General features: G+C 37.7%; 2 protein-coding genes across 5 annotated transcripts in view; one reads left to right on the top strand and one right to left on the bottom strand.

Moving 5' to 3' along the window:
- Window positions 1-214: 214 nt before the first annotated feature.
- LOC126876021 (DNA polymerase interacting tetratricopeptide repeat-containing, protein of 47 kDa) lies at window positions 215-9,980 on the bottom strand. Of its 3 annotated transcripts, none has more exons than XM_050638963.1 (8): window positions 9,493-9,980; window positions 8,967-9,138; window positions 8,695-8,887; window positions 8,336-8,616; window positions 8,089-8,253; window positions 7,240-8,023; window positions 1,870-2,176; window positions 215-1,800 (listed from the first exon to the last, which is right to left on the bottom strand). In XM_050638963.1, exons 1-6 carry the CDS (start codon window positions 9,761-9,763, stop codon window positions 7,933-7,935), a joined length of 1,173 nt encoding a protein of 390 aa, XP_050494920.1. In that variant the 5' UTR covers window positions 9,764-9,980; the 3' UTR covers window positions 215-1,800; window positions 1,870-2,176; window positions 7,240-7,932. The 3 variants fall into 3 exon arrangements, with proteins under 3 accessions (XP_050494920.1, XP_050494990.1, XP_050494956.1); XM_050639033.1 differs by having other exon boundaries at window positions 1,870-2,029; XM_050638999.1 differs by lacking the exon at window positions 1,870-2,176.
- A 685-nt stretch (window positions 9,981-10,665) lies between these two features.
- Window positions 10,666-18,511, top strand: part of LOC126873613 (uncharacterized) — a 123,489-nt gene continuing 115,643 nt past the window's right edge. For both annotated transcript variants that reach the window (XM_050634780.1, XM_050634702.1), the window contains exon 1: window positions 10,666-11,115. The gene's annotated coding sequence lies outside the window, so the exon portion shown is untranslated. The remainder of the gene's footprint in view (window positions 11,116-18,511) is intronic.

Genomic DNA, 18,511 nt, shown 5'->3' with positions numbered 1-18,511 from the left:
ACCGTCTTATACTTCGTTTACTATTCAGCTGCTGTTAGTTCTGTTATTAGAGGAAGTACTTCGATGGACAGAATCTTAATATTATTAAAATTGTTTGACGATCGTCGCTAGATTTGTTGCTCAATTCAATTTTGCTGTTTGATAATTAATAAGTTGCTGTCTTATATTCCGTTTACTACTTGTCTATTACTAGTCTTGTTACTAGACGCAGTCCTTTCCTTTTCCTCTCTTTTTTTTTCTAAATTATACAAGTACAGCACCGTAACAGCTAGTTTTTCTATAATTCCTCACAAGATCGAAGTCGAACTTAGTTGCGTTTCTTTCTAGTTCTTCGTGACTTCTCTCTCGCCACAGTTGTTAACCTTTTGATGAACCGCGTAACAAGTGTCTGAATGATTGATCGCTTTCTTGGTTCCTTCAAACGTTCCTCAAGATCGAGATTACTTTTCTTTTGAGCAAAGAGGTATTCGATGGTCTATCAATAAAAATTTTAGGTGGATCCGTTTCGTCGGATGAAGGAAACTGGAGCTGGTTATTCTTTCGGCAGTCGAAGAAAGAGCAGTAAGAAAGAGAAGAGAGAGAGAGAAAGGGAGAGGAATAAAAAGGAACCCTTCTGGCGCCCGAACGGAAATTCCTTTCCGGCGATTCTTTATCAAGGGACGTGATTCAAGCCAGCAATTGAATTTTTCACTGGGACCGTCCGTTCCGTGTGCAGGAGAGATTGTTTTCCCGTAAGATCCTCTGCTCCACGCTGCGGGTATTCTAAATGAGAAAGTCGCCCCCTCTCCGCTTCTTTCCCGCTTAATTGTCAATTAAGTGTGCTCGCATATACGTGTCTAAAAGTTTCCAACCCTCTGACCACCGTCAGTTTCCAGTTAACTTAGAAACGTTGTAATTTGCATGTAAGAGTGAAGCGTGGCCTTGTCGTTGTTTTCCCGCGTATGTTTCCCTCCCAGCTGCTTTGAATAGTAAAGGGAGATCCTTCTAAAGTTAACGGTCCCTTAGTATCCTCTTTTTTCATGAATATTCTCGCGCTGCTTTTCATGTCATATCCTTGAATCCTTCACTCTCCTCCCTCGACCCCCTTTCTTTTTCCTTTTCTTTCCTCTACCTTTCTATCTTTTAACGACCACTTAGCTACACGAAGCGTTCTTTACCAAGCACGAGGTTAAAATCCCAAAGAGCTATTAAGATTCTCTTTTCGAATTAAAATTTGAACGTGCCCGTTACGACAACGCGAAGCTTCCGGCGCATAGTAATCGCATTAATTGGACCACGTTCGTTCCGGTGAAAATCGTAAAAAGCTTAACGAACTCCTCTCTCTCTTTCTCTCTCTCTCTCTCTCTTTCTCTCTCCGTTTATCCGATACACTTCTTGCATCAGAGAGGTGCCACGAGTGGCAATAAGTATAGGCTCGGCGATAAGCTAAGGACTATGCCGGAATTAGAAGAGAAGGGAAAAAACTCCGAGATTCTGGACTCTGGTCGTTTCTTCGATCTTGTAATAAACTGCAGAATCTGCGACGGACGATCAGCACATGTACGAGTCTGAAATTGTGTCAAGCCATATATCGTGTTTCACCTTTTGGACCGAATTATTTCTTTCTTTTCTCTTTTTATTTCTTTCGTTTGTTTTTTCTTTTTTTTTTTTTTACCGCAAGTTATTGTGCAGAATGTCAAGCGATTTTGTATCCACGATGCTTCGGAATTCTTCTCGAATACCGCTCGGAGTCCAGATTTCTCGACGACGACGACGTGCAGCGTGATCTTTTCTTCCTCTCACCGTTTCACGTTGTGTCAACTGTAAACAATGCGGTTCCACGTAAGTCGCGCGCTCGAAAACAACATGTATATATATATATATACATACAATGGAGACGGACAAAAGAGAGATTTTTCCCTGCAAATTCTTTCATCTTGAATCTTAAGTATATCTAAATTAGAATCTTGCATTTAAGTACTTTATGATTAAAAATTTCGTATGAACATTTTTTTCTATTGTATTCCAATCTTGTTCGTTTTTTTGTAAACTAAAAGTTTCAAACAGAAATTTTTCCTTCCAAATCCCTTTATCTTAAATCTTTAATAAAACTAACAATAAGTTAGAATTCTTTAAATTTAAATTGCATTGCATGTATCTTTTCACTGTACTGTGGTCTTGTTCCTCTTTTTACGACCTAAAAGAGAAGATAATTAGAACAGAGAATTTTGCTGCATGAACTCTTCCATGTTGTATAATTTACCAACTTCCATGTCATCTTATTCTTTAAATATTTTTGTTTCCGTTTTCCCTCTTAAATATTGAATCACCCATCCCTGTTTCATTCTGTAACTTATCTTATCCTGACCTAGCTTAACATTTACATTCCAAACCTCCTAAAAGTCCTAAAACTCCTGAAATTTTCTCCAGTCAAAGATTTCTTCTACCAGAACTTAGTGTCGACCTCTGTACATAATGCTACAAAATGAAATTCTATATCCCTTATAATCGAATAATGAATTTCGTTAAATAGCGTAATTCACCTATTACAGTATAATAATTCTTTCACTAAAAATTTCAAGCAATTCCTCGGCAGTAAATCCGCAAAAAAAAAAGAAAAGTTTCAACAAACAAACACACGATCCATTTCCAATGTCCAAGCATTGCTTAATCATGTCGCGTTTTCCCCACTCTCTTCATCCTCTCAGTTATTTTTCAATGTTCTCAAAATGAGTTTACGTTGGCATTCATGAACAACGCCGTCGGGTAACGCTCTTGACGTAACTGGAGCAGCAGTTGCACGAACGTAATATATTGCATTCACACGTCCGCGCATCGTTTTTTACAAATTGTTTAAGGGTTCCTCCATTACCGTCCGTTCCTGTCCCGCCAAAATTATGTACGCATAGTGGTCGGACTCGCAGGTTGTTCCAATTAATTCGTGCAGAATCGTGCACGATCGTCAACAAAAAACCGGTAGTGATTCGTTCAAGGCCGAACTCACACGAGTGATGCGATATCGAATTGCGTTGTTCGTTATTTGCAGGCGAATCATTAGTAGACGAGATATAAGATAAATCTGACACCTTGCGAGATTTCGTGTCACGTGTTCTGACATACTGATCGTGGAAAAAATTAGAGGTTTCGTTGTGCCATCTACCATTTAGAGCGACAAGCTCTACCTACGAAATAGAGTAGAGCATACGATTATCCTAAATTTAAATTCACATTCAAATTTTCGGATGCAGATTAGAATTTAACTATCAAGAATACAATTATCACAATAGTAGAAAAATTCCAAGCGAAGTAGTCATAAGGGATTTTTAATTTTCTAATATTTTTTTAACAAAAGATGTGTGAAAAACTTTTTAACTGTTTTATGTTATTTCCACAACAAAAAATATTCCTCTTTTTAGCTTTTTTTAAATAAAAATTGCAAATCTTTAAAGTAGAAAATCTTTAATAATCAAACTCAAAAATTCATAGCCTATCGACATATAAATTATAACAATATCATATTGATTTCCTGTACGAGACTAAACAAGGAAAAACACAGATAAATATCTGGAGAGTCCGTGGATAACCAAACGGTGTTTCCACAGCTGTAAAGGAGAACAAGTTACGTTGAAACTGGTCTCGATGATCGTTGGCCACGGTGATTTTCGTAATCGGAACCTTGACGCGACATCGTTGACATTAATATGTACCTGTTATGTTAATGAAAAACGATAACGACCCGCAGAATCTATCTTAAGAGCGGGTAATAGGAGATATATTAACAAGGGTAAATGAATACTTCGATAGACGTTTTCCTTTTCATCGATGGGAAAACGTACGTAATTACGTGACGATTAATGCATCCTTCTAGTACGTCTTTCTTCCATTATATCACAAATAAAATAAATAAATTGATAGGAAATTTGAAAATGCAAAAATGCATAGAACACACACGCTACATACAGTATCTTAAAACAAAGCACTTGTCATAATACTCGGTACGTCAAATAAAACTTTGCTTACTACTTTGCTCGTTTTCATAAAAATATAAATTTTCATAAATATCCTTAATGTGTCCTCGGTCGTAAGATATTTAGGATTGTAATTATTAAATGCATCCAGCGCTTCTGTATACATAGTAATAATTTGCATGAGCATTAATGTCACGGAATATGGCATAAATGTCATTTGCGGTTTGCAAGAACACAAGTAATAAATTCCTTAACAGACATTTGCCCCTCTGAAATCTAGCGTGGGTCTATTCGCGCGTCGCCAATCGGTCTTTAAACGCACTAATTGGACAATACGTCGGTACATCGCTGGAGAGACTTCAGGTGATTAACCACGTGACCGAGAAGATGAAACAATCGAAATTAATCTCCGTTATTGAAAGACCAGTCAGGTTTAATGGATGCCCTTAGTTTCTGTCGCGGGCAGAAATATGGAAGAACCAAGCGTACAAAGAGAAAATAGACGGAGCGGACGAAGGGATCGCGGATATGAGAGGAAAATAGCGAACTTTGGGAGAAAAAGGGAGAGAAAAGGATGATCAGAGAAAAGCTGACAGGAAAGAAGAGCGAAAAGTGGCAAAAAAGCGAGAGAACAAAGGGAATGCGGATGGAACGGAGAGAAAAGTAGCAGAAATTGGTAAAAGTAATATAAGAGCAAAGAAAAATGCAAGAATGTGTGCGACTGAATGTGGAGAAGCGGGATGATGAGGTCGACTGAATGCCGTTAGACCGTGTCGTTGATGCAGCTACATGACTACGTATACATAGCCTCGTGTGAAATATCATCGCTCGTAGGAAAGGAACAAACGAAAAGCAGAGAAAAATAGAGAAAGACTTAACAAAGAGAGAGTCGCCGACGATCCGAATCTGTCTGGTCGTGACAGTCTTGCATGAGATGGAACGGATCAGAGTGTAATTCTATTGTGACAATGCCCAGCGCTGCTTCGTATTGAGACATTGTTTTCGATCGTTTCTTCGCAAACATAAAAATAAAAAAGGAAAAGAAAGAGATAAAATGTACAAGTTGGAGACGAAATGGTTAGAGAAAAACACCGCCTCGATATTTTCATTCTACTTTCTCTCGTTCCTTTTTTAACACTTTCATTAACCGAACAGCACCAGAGTGTATATAGACAACTTTAGAGAGAAATAAATGGCAGATGTTCTTCTTGCACATACCTTAACCGTGTTTATAGACAAAATAATCAGAGCAAAGGAGAAAGTGCGGAGATTACGTTCTGACAGATATTCAATTATAACGTTCAAAAACAACATTTTTAAAAAACCATAATAGCTATAGTAAATTAGAATAAATCATAGGAATTATTAAGCATAAATACGCTACATTAAAAATGTAGATAAAATATAATATCAAAATAGTAGAAAAAAAATGAAATATCTTTTAATTACCGTTCGTCGAATTTCACGCGCACGTAATTGCGTGTTCGTACGGTATTTTCTCAGTAACCCGTTCTTTCTGCCAGAAGAATTTCTCTTTTTACTGACGTACACATCGAACAGGGTTCGAGATAGCTATCTTCGGTATGTCTTTCTGAACGTAACGCGATTCTATCTCGCGCACGATATCTTGGAATTTTTTTCCTCTCCAACAGATTGACTCGTCGTTACAACCGGTCCGGTTCGCGGATTTTTCTTCCCGCCTGACGTAACTCTTTCGACATATACCGGCCATTTGCTTCGGGGCATCGGACAAAGATGCATCGTGGTCCACCGTAGTCCGCGAAACTAGGACACGTAACCATCCCCCCACTATCTCTGACAACCGGCCAGTGTTTCTTGTCCTGTTCACTAGCAACTCGCGTAACATGACTTTGTACGTAGATAATGAAATTACGGCCATCGACTGATTCACATGACAATCCATTTATTTTTATTTTTAACTTATAGGCATGTTTGAAAAATATCTATAATTGGGGCTAGTTTTTCTCAAGTAGCTTACGTAAAATTTACATGTATAAATTAGCATAAATATATTGTAGAGGAAGGATGCTCAAGGAAGTTTTAGTACTTATACTTTATCCTCGAGCGATAAACACATGTTTTCTTGATTATACGGCGTAAAATACTTCATGGTAGCATGACAGGAATAGCCATAAAATATGCTCAATTTTACCCGAAACGTTGATCCTTAATTCGATCGAATGAAAATAGACGAATAATGCGTGGCTTAAGGTTTCTCTTATCGTGATTCAATGAGATCCGTTTGACTAGACTAGAGGACAACCATCTTGTTAGGATAAAAAAAGAGGAGAGAGGGGAACGATGAGAGAAAGGTAGTTGCGAGTATGTACGTGTAGTATATGTAATTTCTGTACGGTTCTTCGAGATATAATTCCATTACGAAATTCTTCTCACGAGATACTTATATCCCACATAACATAACTTTAATTCTAGTATAATTAATTTCTTCTTTTTTCACGAGATTAAGTGAATGAAATTTAATCAACGTGGTAGAATTTACTGGCAATTTCGATCGAATTTCGTCGAGTCAAACGCAGCGGTTTCATCACACCTCAAATTGCTCGACGTTTGAATCTGCGTTACGATGCAACAATGACCTCATGAATAATTTAACACGCGCCATTGTCTCATCGGTATGTACTAATAACATCACGTCAGTTGTAGCGTATCTGACACTGATTCACTCCGTGAATGCGTTCTTTCTTTATTTTCCACTCGTTCACCCGTGGAGCGTAGTTTTTAAAAATTGTTAAACCCGGATACGCGTGATTTTTATCGATATCAACGCAATGCAACATTCAGCGTTTCTATGAAACTGCAATTTCACATTACGTCGAAAATTAAAACGAATCTGCATACGTGATTAACAAAATTTTTCTCCTTTTTCGGCATGGTAATAAAAGTTAACGAAATTTTCGCGGGATGTTATATAAAAATGAAATTACTCTTGCTAATATAAAAAATTTACGTTATTCGCAAAAATTATACATATTTTTAACCAACTCCGTTATTCTGAAAACTGAAATCACAGATCCTATTAGTGGTTCAATGAACTTCCGTTTCGTACCACAAATTGAGATCAGATGAAATTTGAACAATTTAAGTCTGAATTCAAATTTTCTGTCCGTGAAAAGGAATTCGAATACTTTTCATTTCGTAAAATATGCAAGACAAATATGAGTAACAAAATAAAAAAATAATTGTTAGTAAATATACTAACAATTAGCCGCTATAGAAAGATCGATTGAAGAAAAAAAAAATGAAGAAGTACAAAATTTTGCCTGCATTGCTTTGGCATCGTTTGTGTCCCGTTCCGCTTCTCTCCCACGCTGTAAAGGTCCTCTTGTTTCACAATTCAAACTTGAACCAGATAACCTTCAGCATCACCGATAAAGGACCGATTTCCGATCGTTTCGATCGTATCTCTGGCACAACACTTTTTCGTCACTATATTAGCACAATTTAGTCGTAACAATTAGAAGAGTAACCGTTTCGGGACGCATACACACGTTCTACAGCGTCTCTTGAACTGAATTTCTGACTGAGGCCCTGAGTCTTTATGCCCATCTGGCTCTGGCAGGTGTTACAGGCTACAGGTGGCACCACTGCTCGATCAATTATCTTACCTATATCGGTCCCTTCTACGGTTAATATGAAGTGGGACCCACATGCGACTCTTTTAAAAAGTTTCGTAAAAAAGTACACAAAAGCATTTCTTGATTCAATAAGGAAAAATGCTTTTTAAACTTTATTTGATAAGAGCACTAATAATTATTACTAGATTGTAAATTTGTATAATTTATGAGAAATTTGAAAATATAAAAATGCAAACAATTTATGTAGTATATGAAAATATATAAAATAATTAAAACGGATCTTGGATTCCACTTCTTCAATTTATATGAGTTTACCTAATTAATTCTAATTATATTAATAGGTGTGTAGATCTTCTTTATAAATCTATTTACGACATATACATAGCTAAAAATCCCACCTCCGCCTGACTGGATTTAACAAGTGCTAAAAACATCGGCGTTCCCCCGCGAATTATAAGTCTGAAATTTTTTATTTCATAAGTGGTTGCGTTTTTAATTTCCTGTATCTTAATTCATGAACTTACCGCTCGTGCTTCAATATTTGCCCTAGAGACTGATCGACGTCCACTTTATGCAGAGAACATTTATCTTTATCCTCAAAATAAACATTTATATTTTCAGGAGTATAACGTTTGTGTGAGTCCCACTCAGGTGGATCATTAAACAGCTCTTCTAATTGATCTATGAACCTGAATAAGTAAATTTATTATATGTGAAATAACTTTTAATTTTTTGTATAACGTGAGATTCTTATATGATATAAAAGCATACAATGTATCCTCATGAAAATTTTGTATGAAATCTGTCTGCTTTGTTTCAGGATATAAAATCAGAACTGGCCAAACGAGTTTATTTTGTGCATCCAAATAAGAACTACAATGTGCCTCTTGTGGAATTTGAGGTTCTAGATCTCTTAAAGTTGGATTTCTTTTCCCTTTGATCGATTCTAAATTAACACCTTTTTCTTTTATTACATTTAGTAATTCTTCTTCTTCTTTATTTAATTTCTTTTCTAATCTATCTTGTTTTCTTTTATCTCTTTTCAGACGTTCCTATAAATATTCAAATATAAGTTGCACATAGTAAATACTTTCTCAAGTTTATATGCACTAAAGTATGGATATTCTTACTCCTTCAATTACTGCTTGTGATTTTAAATGAAATATTATCTCGTCATTAGGAGATTTATGGAGTATCCGATTACAAAAGTCAATACACTGTTTGTAATCTTTCATATGAAAACAACAAGTGGCAGCTCTGTTCAAAACTTTTGTGTAATTTGGTATTAACCTCAAAGCAAGCTTGCAGTCATTTAAGCTTGATCTGTAATTTATATAAAAGACAACCTTCATAAAACTAGAACAAGACTGTAATATTAAAATATGTGTAATATCAAATATACCTATAATTTTTTAACATAAAATGTGCAGCAGCTCTATTATTATAAAGCTGAGCCATTAAGTCAATATCTTTGCATTTAGTTCTTATTCCTTCTGTGTAACTCAGAATACTTAATCTATAATTTTTATACTTGAAATTGAAATTTCCATCTTCCTTATAATTATTTGCAAGTTCTATAAAACATATGCAAATGTAATATTACCAATATCTATATAAACATTTATACTGTTAAATTAACTGTTAACCCTGCAATCTCAATAATGCTGGAAATATATATTTTAATTGCAAAAATAAATAAAAATAGAGTCTAGATGATTGAAAAACATACTATTATTGAAACAACAATCACTTTAAATAGGTTTTAATTTCCTGAATTGTCTTGGTGTTTGTACAAAAATAACAAAAAGATACTATCTTTCTTAGAAATAGTTAAGACAAATACCGAACAAGAATATAGTACCCTGTTATGATATTCCAAGGTTAAATTACATGGTTACAAGACTAAATAAGAATAAATTAATCCAAACCCTCAGGTGTATTCTCATCTTCCCCATATTTGAGCTGTTGTAAACCTTCCATCAATGGAGAAAGTTTTTCTCCAGGTTCCGGTGTCTTTTTCATGAAAAATGGATGTTTTTCCATTTCCTCTTCCCACCGATCTTCTGGCCATCCTTCAGTATAGCTCTTCTTTTCCAAATTACTAATATATTCATCGAGTTCAGCGTCTAATTTTGAAGCAAGTTTTAATCTTTCGTCATCAGTCCATACTTTATTTCCTTTTTTACTTGTTCCTTCCATTGTTTAACGATTATTTATATTAACTTTTTATTTATTGACAATAAGAAAGAGTACACAAACATAAATATCAATGAAACAGTTGCGATACAAAATTATTCAACGACACCAAATTAGACTCCAAATAATACAAATTTAATCGAGAATAAAAGTAAAACAAATTTAACCTTGAAAACCACAACCTCAAAAATTTCACGTGTTATGTATCATTTCGTAATGTCATAACATTATCGACCGAGTAGATACTCCAATTCTCCCTCAATGATGGCACTAGTAGTATTCTTATAACTACTATTTTAAAAAGGCTTATAACATTAACATCTTCCTCTTTTTAACATTTCTCATATTAAATATTTTATACAACCTTAAAGCATATGACCAAGAAACTTACTGGTAAAAAATTATCAATATTTTAAAACAGTAATATCCATTTAAAGGTTATAATTTCAACTAATACATTTAACAACATGATTACTTTAAAGCTTCTCGCTCTTAAAGAAAAGACTCTAAAATACTTGAAAAATATAACTGACGAAACATCTGAAAGTTTCTTTAATTAATATAAAAACAATCGTTCTCGTTTAACGCTTCCAATTTCCCTCAAAAGGAACAGTAAACAATGCAACGACATCGTTGTTGAAGATTCATCGGTGAAAATACGATTCTTAGTTTCGAATTGGTTTGATACGTAGTGGAAAAAGGAAGAGAGGGGCGGGTAATCCTACAATAAAATCTGTATTGAAAGTTAGGGATGAGAAAATCCAGAGGAGATACGTCGATCGGGTAGGTAGGGGTGGTTAAGGTTCGGACGTTTACGCAAACATTCGGGTTTTGGCCCCTTTGTGTTCGGCTGGGCAAGATGGCGCTCGGTGAAAGCTGGTCCACGATTGGTCGATGAGACCGCACCGCGAATCTCCCGAGAACAGTCGCTTCCACGGCCTCGGAGCGGGCGAGTTGTTGGTCCCCTTGGAAAAAAGCAAAACACGCTCTCTCGTTGCGGCGGCGAGTGTAATGGCCACCGTGGGCCTAGGATAGCAAGAGAGGTGAGGCGGTTCGCGAATTCTTTTATTGAAACGCTGGCTAATCAATGAACGACTTATCAGCCCGGTCAACAGTCAGTGCATATAATAATACGTGTGTGCCGAACTGCCGCTCTTTCGTCTCGATCGGTGGCTTCTGTCCGGTGAAGAGTGCGTGTACATCAAGTAGTGCATCAGTGTACTTAATGTGTGCCAGCCATTGTCGAGCGTGCATCATAGTGCCGGTCACCTAATAATCGTCGACCACCACTGGATAATATTGCTTGTTCGTCTTGTCTGTTGGATTCTACCCTTCTGGCACGCGACGCACCATCGGTGAGTACTACGGCATAGTTAAATGAAACCGTATCACACGATGTCGACGACCGTGCGTATATGTATGTCGAAGTGGCTTAGCGTTAGAACTAAAGTATCTACGACTAACGTATGAAATTTACAATAAAGAAATCAGAGTGAAAGATATGTTTAAAAATACATAGTACGGGGGAACCAACAAACCTTTATCTGTGTACTTTACAAAAAGTCACTGAAAATCCAAATCAAACTTGTTTTGCTATAAATCTATCAGATTTCCGTGAAATATTAAGAATTAGTCATTTTGATTAATCTATTAGTATTAAGATTCATAATGAGTGTATGTGTACATTGTGGTCGTTTTGTTCCCTCAAACAAGCGATTCTTGTCTATCGATACTTTCGCCTAAGACTAGACGCACCCTTAACTCTCAGTCTCTCTCACTGAATAAAAACAATCTTCTCTAAGTTGTCATCACCACCATTCGATGATTTACGTTCGAAAAACTTGTACTCGCCCATAGATCGCAAAGTTGTGTTTCTGTTATCCAATCGTTCGCACATGTACGGTCTATACTTCCCATGGGGGAAAAGTCCATTTATTGTCATATGCAAGTAGTAATGAGAGTATGCGCGTTGCGAAGCACGATCAATTTCGGAAGATCTACCATCACGCTGCAAAAGATGTCGCACCACCCTTCCCGTGCTAGTTTATTGTTGCTAAATATTTTTGAGCATTCTTTCGCGCACCGACTCATAGGGTGTAACCTCTTTCTTCTCTCGTACCTGATTGCTGCAAACGTTCTGCCCGCATCAACGATATTAGATGCTAAGCTATCTATCTCAATTCGAATCAAATTACTCTATATAGTACAAACGCGTGTAATGTTAATGCTACTGTTTCTCTCCCATGGTACACTCATTTATAGCGTCGCTAATAACTTTGTACATGACATTAAACAACAAATGAAGAGAAAAGAGGTGTCCGTGAATACATCTTCGTCTCATTCGTCGCGTATTAAGGTCACTGTTACCATTTATCCTTTCTGTATTGTATCGGTACAGCATATACCTATGAGAATCACTCATGCATATATTGATAAAAGCAAATATACTTATTAAACGTCGTGTGAGTTAAATATAAGAGGCAACATTGATGTCATCACTTTGATTATTCGTTTTCGAAGGTGCGTTTCTCCGTCGTTTTTCACTGGTTACCACGGATGGGCGTATTCTTTTGCAAACAAGCGTACTCGACGATAATCCCATTTGCCCGGAAAGCATAAACGCGTCCCGGTAACCGTGAATGACCCGTTTCGCGGCTTTAATAGGGATCATTCGGGATATCGCGAAATAATGTATGTATCGCGATGGTAACAGGTGCCCCCCTCCATCGCTCTTTTCCGCCCTTTTTGCAAAGAAAAGCACGTGCCTCGCGCTCAGAATCGGCGTATTCGCGCATACGCTATTATTAAAACTGCCACTTATAATTCATCAATGCAACAATCATATTGTGTTTTTACCTTTCTGTTCACCATTTTCCGTCTTTCATTACTTCGCTTTTATAGCGTAATACATATTTTAAAATGAAGCATTTTTGTAATTCTAACTTAATTGTAACATACATATATGTTTTTCAAGATAAATTTTGTGAAGGCTGTTCCGGATTGTTATTGTTCCTTTAACACTAATGAGATCCCTAACATAAATCAGGCTACGTATTGCATTTAAAGAATATAATCTAACCTACTTTTTCCAAATTTAAATGTATGCGTTATTTATTGTTGAAAGAAGAATCTGTTTCAAAAGTGGTAAATCTTAAATCATTAATGAGATAACTCGACTGTTACGATACACTTATTATCAATTGTAGCCGTGTCTCGTTAGTTTTCAAAATTGAGTGTTTCAAAAACAAAACCTTGTAAGGAAACCTTCCGTACCAAACTTTTTGCTTCTTTTTACATCAAAATCACTTTGGCTTTTACGTTCAATTGTAGTATTCAACTACCGTTTTCGATTGCGCTTATATGTGTATATTTCGCAGTGTAATAGGCGGCAGCGGCCCTCGTAATACCGACGGTAGAACTTTTGCACGTGTCGCTGACAAAACGCGTATCGTCGCCGTTCCGCAGTCGGGGGTAGAGTTTTTCGATCGTCCGAATTATCGATTTCGAGCTGTGCCAGAGTGCTGGTAATTTTTTGCGGGATGGCTTTTTAATTAAATTTCGTCATCGTACGCATCTTTTCTATACGTTTAACTCCGTTATGATATTCTATTGGGGAAAAATATTACTTTTTGTGGGTTGGTTAGGAAAATTCTTCCGTCGATGATAAAACGTTGAAGATAGCTTGATGTTGATGTCGTCGATGTATTATTGGAAAATACGTTCTCGTACCGACGAAACTTTTGTGAATGTCAAAAGTGAAACCCACGTAAAACGCGAAAATAAACTCATCAATGGCAACACGTATTTATACACTAACTGTGAATCAATTTTAACTATGGATACTCTCAACAGAAATAACACGATTTCTGTACAGTGTAAAGTTCAAAAGGTTAGTCCGAAAATCGAATTTGCTCCGTGAAAAGTGACAACGTCCAGCTTCATCTGTTGTTCCTCCCCTTCTATAGGTTATTAACTAGATAAACTTCGATTATATCGATAGCGACAGAATTTTTCTCTACGAACAACACTGTGTCGAATAAAACTATTTAAAGGACGTTTACAGTCGATTTAAACTCCAAATACAGAGAAAGTAATATTATGTCGAAAAATTAAAAGTCAGAGAAAAATTCATGTATATTCAAAATTAGCATTTTGCAATGAAAATACGGAAAATATTATACTAGGATAATTCGAATCGCCTTTCGAATAAATAATTTCCCAGCTCGAGAGACCTCGCGTAAATATTAATTAAAGCTCGCTGATGAAAAGACTAGCAGCTATCGATCAGTTTATACGAAGTACATACATACATACTTTGCGTTGAGGATGATGAGGCTGTGCTCGAAATGACGCTTGGAATACTTTCCACGAGAGATCCACTCGTGAAATACTTTTTGACGTTGATTGCGCGTACCCTATGTGTACTGGCGGTGTTAAATCGCGTTCAAGACTCGCCCGACTCGAGTCTTCTTTTCTCGAATTCCGTCGCACGCTCTTCCCCCCCCCCCCCCCCCGTCGGTGAGTCTTCGGTTAATCTGCCGTGATTTATGCATAAGTGCGATTAAAGCCGAAGCCCCTATTGATATGAGCAATAAATCCGGCGATAGAGATTAGCTCTGGTCACTAATAGTTGAGATTTCTCAACGGGTAGCTTTGTGGTCAAACGTTCGTTGTTAAGTCTAGGACTGTTTAGTGTGTATATAGATGCGCCCACGGTGTCTCTAAATCACGTGGACCGTAATAACGTATTACTCGAAGTAGCGCTTAATCCCGGGATGATTTGTGAAGTTTACCGATCGGCCATTTTAATACTTTAATAGCCAACCTGTCACCTTGTAATTTAGTAGGTTCTATAAAAAGTTTCGGGAAATGATCAATAATATTATTACACCGATAGTACTCGTAGTATTATACATTCGATAGTATTATACATATATATTCTTAGTGTGTTAGATCGGTGTGGGTAAAATGTCGATGAATGAAGTTTGAATTGGTCAATTATCAACTACGATAAAGAATTTGAAAATTAAGAAGAAGAAAATTGTTATCAACTATGTGTATTGTAAAGATCATTTAGGCAATCATTTAACGTATAGATTATTATGCGTACTATGTATATTATAATATGTATTTTAAATGACATGGAAATTGGATATTACGGTTTATGTTATGTATAACTAATGTGTCGATATGTTACAAGTTATATGTTAAAAAATGACATTTCGTGTGAACCACCTTTCTAACGATATCAATTTAGTCATGACACTGAAAAGCACAATCTATCGGTCTCTACTGTCAAGCGTGTTTATCTAATTTACTAAGTAGTCTCGCAAATAAAGAAATATTAAAGCGTCTTAAATTATACCAAGTGTCAAAAAGATTAAAAGTTATTTGAATGTTAAGGAATGCCATATACCGAGGATATAAAGACTCCACCTAAAGTATGTTCCACTGAAACAACAGGTGTACAAACAACCGTCCTAACAGCGGGCGGGCGCATCACTACGATTCTGAATATTAACTTTTCTCTCCTCCGAATCGTATATCGAGATAATAACAGCGATTGACCGGTGGTCGGTTGTTCGTTACGGTGTCGTAAATGTCACGCGTGACAATAAAAATTTCTGACGAAATGTATTATACCCTTTACCATCAGACCATTGACTGAAAGGAGTCATTGGGAGCGTTTCGATCGCCGCTTAGCAGTTCGCGGTCGATAAATAAACATACTGGCCGCGGCTAAAGGACAGCTTTCGATAATCATAGAAAAAAATATAAATAGAGAGAGGGTTCAGCGTAAAAGAAGTTCGTTACTCCGCCACGTTTCTCGTGTAGCACGAGGCGCGCCTGTTATGTATTTGTGTGGGGGGGCGAGTTAGGGGCAGCACCCACCGTTTAACTCGTTGAAATCTGACGATGTTTAATGAGACGTCAAGAATTTGATGCGAGTTTCGAAAGCACGGTTGCATAGTACAGAAGAAGAGAGAGGCCAAGCGCACACCGCGGGGCGGTCTTTATAAAGACGGCCTTTATATTTGACCGGTCGGAAATTCAGTGAGCATGTGGCAACGTCGGATATCCCTCTCTGTGTTTCTTTCTTCCTCGGGCCAAAGCTCGATTCGTTGGCCACGCATCTTTTTCCAGCAGCGCCGGGCCGCCGGCCGGCCATCGGGCCCCCATCGCGTTCTATACCCGTACCAGAAAGTTTCTTCTACCTTTACCACGCCACCACCTTACACCCCATCCACTATACTCTTTTATTTTATTATTCGACCCGACCTCCAACGAGTTAGGCTGTTGCCTTCGCCTCTACAGAGAGCCCTTTGCCTCTCACTCTCTTTTCTCCGACTTTTGCTTACTCTGTTTCTGTCTCTCTCTCGTTCAACCATAGCCTCCTCTTCCTCCCATCGCCTCTACCTTTCTCTTCGAAGCGATTCGCTTCGCGACTAACGAAGAAACTGGAATCTCGTTGTATGGATACGAAGAAGATTCTTCTTCCTTTCACTCTTTCTCGTGTCTCCGCGTCTTTATCTAACATCGGCTGGTCTCCTTTCGCCGCCCCCTTTCATGCTCCGCGTACAATTAGTTTGCTCGAACTTGTACGGGCCAACGAGCGTTTGCCTACCATTTTCTATATGTATCATGGACGCGTTATCGATGCAGCCGGCGAGAGGCGCGCATATTAAAACTTGACGAGACTCGCCAGGAATCCAGGAAGAGGCGCTGTGAAGCAGCTAGCGGCGGACAGTGGGGGGAAAAGGAAATCGTATATAGCCGACTATACCGAGGGAAACTTTTCATAATGTTGGATGCTGGATCCGTTTAGAAATTTTTCAATCGTGCCCTCGGTATCGTGAACTTTGCATTCCTCGCGTCCTTCGCGGTTATTCCACGCAACCGGATCATGTGGAATAATATTGACTCGCATCAAGTATCCCTTTACGTTCTTGCATTTTTATACGAATATTCGGTATTACGCCGCACAGGTTATATATTTCTTACCCGATGCCACGATATTACAGGTGCTATTTCTCTCTTTCTGTCTACTTTTTCCCGTCCGGTGCGTTTAGTTCTCACGATAACGCGCCTTTGCTACGAGTCACAGGACTCATAGGTCCGTGCGTTATCAACCGCGGGTGATAACGCGTGTACATTTGTATTTGTTTTGGCGTGAACTTTTATGTAGTCACAGTCTTTTTTGTTTCTTTTAAGTTTTATTAAATTATAGCGAAATATATTACAGTTTCATATCGCATCACGTATATAAAGGGTTTTATATTACATAACAAAACTACTTAATCTTTTCATTTTACAATTAACTCTGCCTTTTTCGTAACTTTCATCAATTTATTACATATGATCCAAGTAAGGCTATTACAAACTTTCGAAGAATAAAATACATACGGACAGGTGAAATTCGCATTGAAATTAATAACACAGACGGCTCTTCCGCATTTAGCATCGTGTGAATTGCAACATTCTCAATAGATTCCGCGAATACCTAGCGCTCGTGTATAAGTTAACCCGTTTGAATTTTTTATAGACTCATCATCATATTTCTCTTTTGCCCTTTCGTTCAGCATCGAACAACGCAACATGTTGACCGCATTTAAATGTAAACGGGCTCGCGCTTCTCTGACAGTTTTCGCGAAATATTTTCAAGTTTCCCTCCCCGCCTTTCCCCCGGTTCCAGCACTATTTTGCGCAAAGAATCGCGTTAATTCGTAAACCGCAATGCAGTAGCTTCGCGTAATTGAAACCACTGTGTGTACCTATGTAACTACTAATGGTAACAGAAAGTCATCGGAAATATATTTTTATCGACTGAGCGGAGAAAATCATGGGCTGACCATGGGCCAGAGAGCTTATTCCGAAATCAATCACGTTCACGCGCGATTGTTTTACCTAATACAACACACGGGGTACGTGACTGCCGCGAAACTGGCTGGCTTGTTGCCATGTTTTCTCGCACGGAAACGCTCGCGATCGGTTAAATGTTAATTAACATCCTGACCTTTAACCGATCGTTCATGTATACCTGGGGATAATCGCTGATTTCTAACCGTATATGTATCTGGCGCTAATATTTTAACGCGCTTTCCTGCACCTAGACTGGCTTGCCGAGATACTCGAACACCTACTACAGGGAACTTCTATACGTAACGTATATATCGTATATGTTACGTAAAAATTTTGGAAACTTCGTTAGCACTGAAGAGAAACGACTGTCATGATTACGTTGGTCAAATTTGAAGTGAATGTGAAGATATTTGTTGCAAATTTGTATTTAGTAAAATTTGATAATACAGCATGAATATTGGTCTTAAATGTATTACCATATACGAAATGGGGTTCCGGTAGATATTGAAATTTATTAATATGATATAATGGATTATTAATTGTCCGCTGATACACCAGTGCAATCATGATAATTCGTGATATATTACAAAGCTAATCAGATTTCAAAAGGTTTCGCGTGACACCCATAAAATATTCATAAAAGTTTACAAATGGTTGGGATACTTCCGTGAATCTATGTATCTCTACTAGTCGCTGGTTTTTACCTCGAGAGAAATTCTCGCGTATCGTTGCCCGCCGTTCGAAACCGTGGAGAGATGAGTCAGTATGACGGTGGTAGAGCGAAGGATATTTTGCAGTGTAAAAAAAGTCTCGCTTAGCTCTCTCGCAGGGTGCAGAGGTCCAAAGCTATCGTTTTCTCGATTCTCACGAGAAGGCTTGCCCCTTGTATCG

Source organism: Bombus huntii, chromosome 1, assembly GCF_024542735.1.
Source record: "Bombus huntii isolate Logan2020A chromosome 1, iyBomHunt1.1, whole genome shotgun sequence".
Taxonomy (NCBI): domain Eukaryota; kingdom Metazoa; phylum Arthropoda; class Insecta; order Hymenoptera; family Apidae; genus Bombus; species Bombus huntii.
The sequence above is the reverse complement of the archived record's forward strand: the minus strand, read 5'-3'. Positions and strand labels throughout refer to the sequence as shown.

Excerpts from the sequence above, each read along its gene's own strand:
- LOC126876021 (XM_050638963.1), bottom strand. The coding sequence starts at position 9,763 with ATGGAAGGAACAAGTAAAAAAGGAAATAAAGTATGGACTGATGACGAA. Across the intron at positions 9,139-9,492 it reads AGATGAGAATACACCTGAGG|AACTTGCAAATAATTATAAG; the intron begins GTTTGGATTAAT and ends TATGTTTTATAG. Across the intron at positions 8,254-8,335 it reads AATTTTCATGAGGATACATT|GTTCATAGATCAATTAGAAG; the intron begins GTATGCTTTTAT and ends TTACTTATTCAG.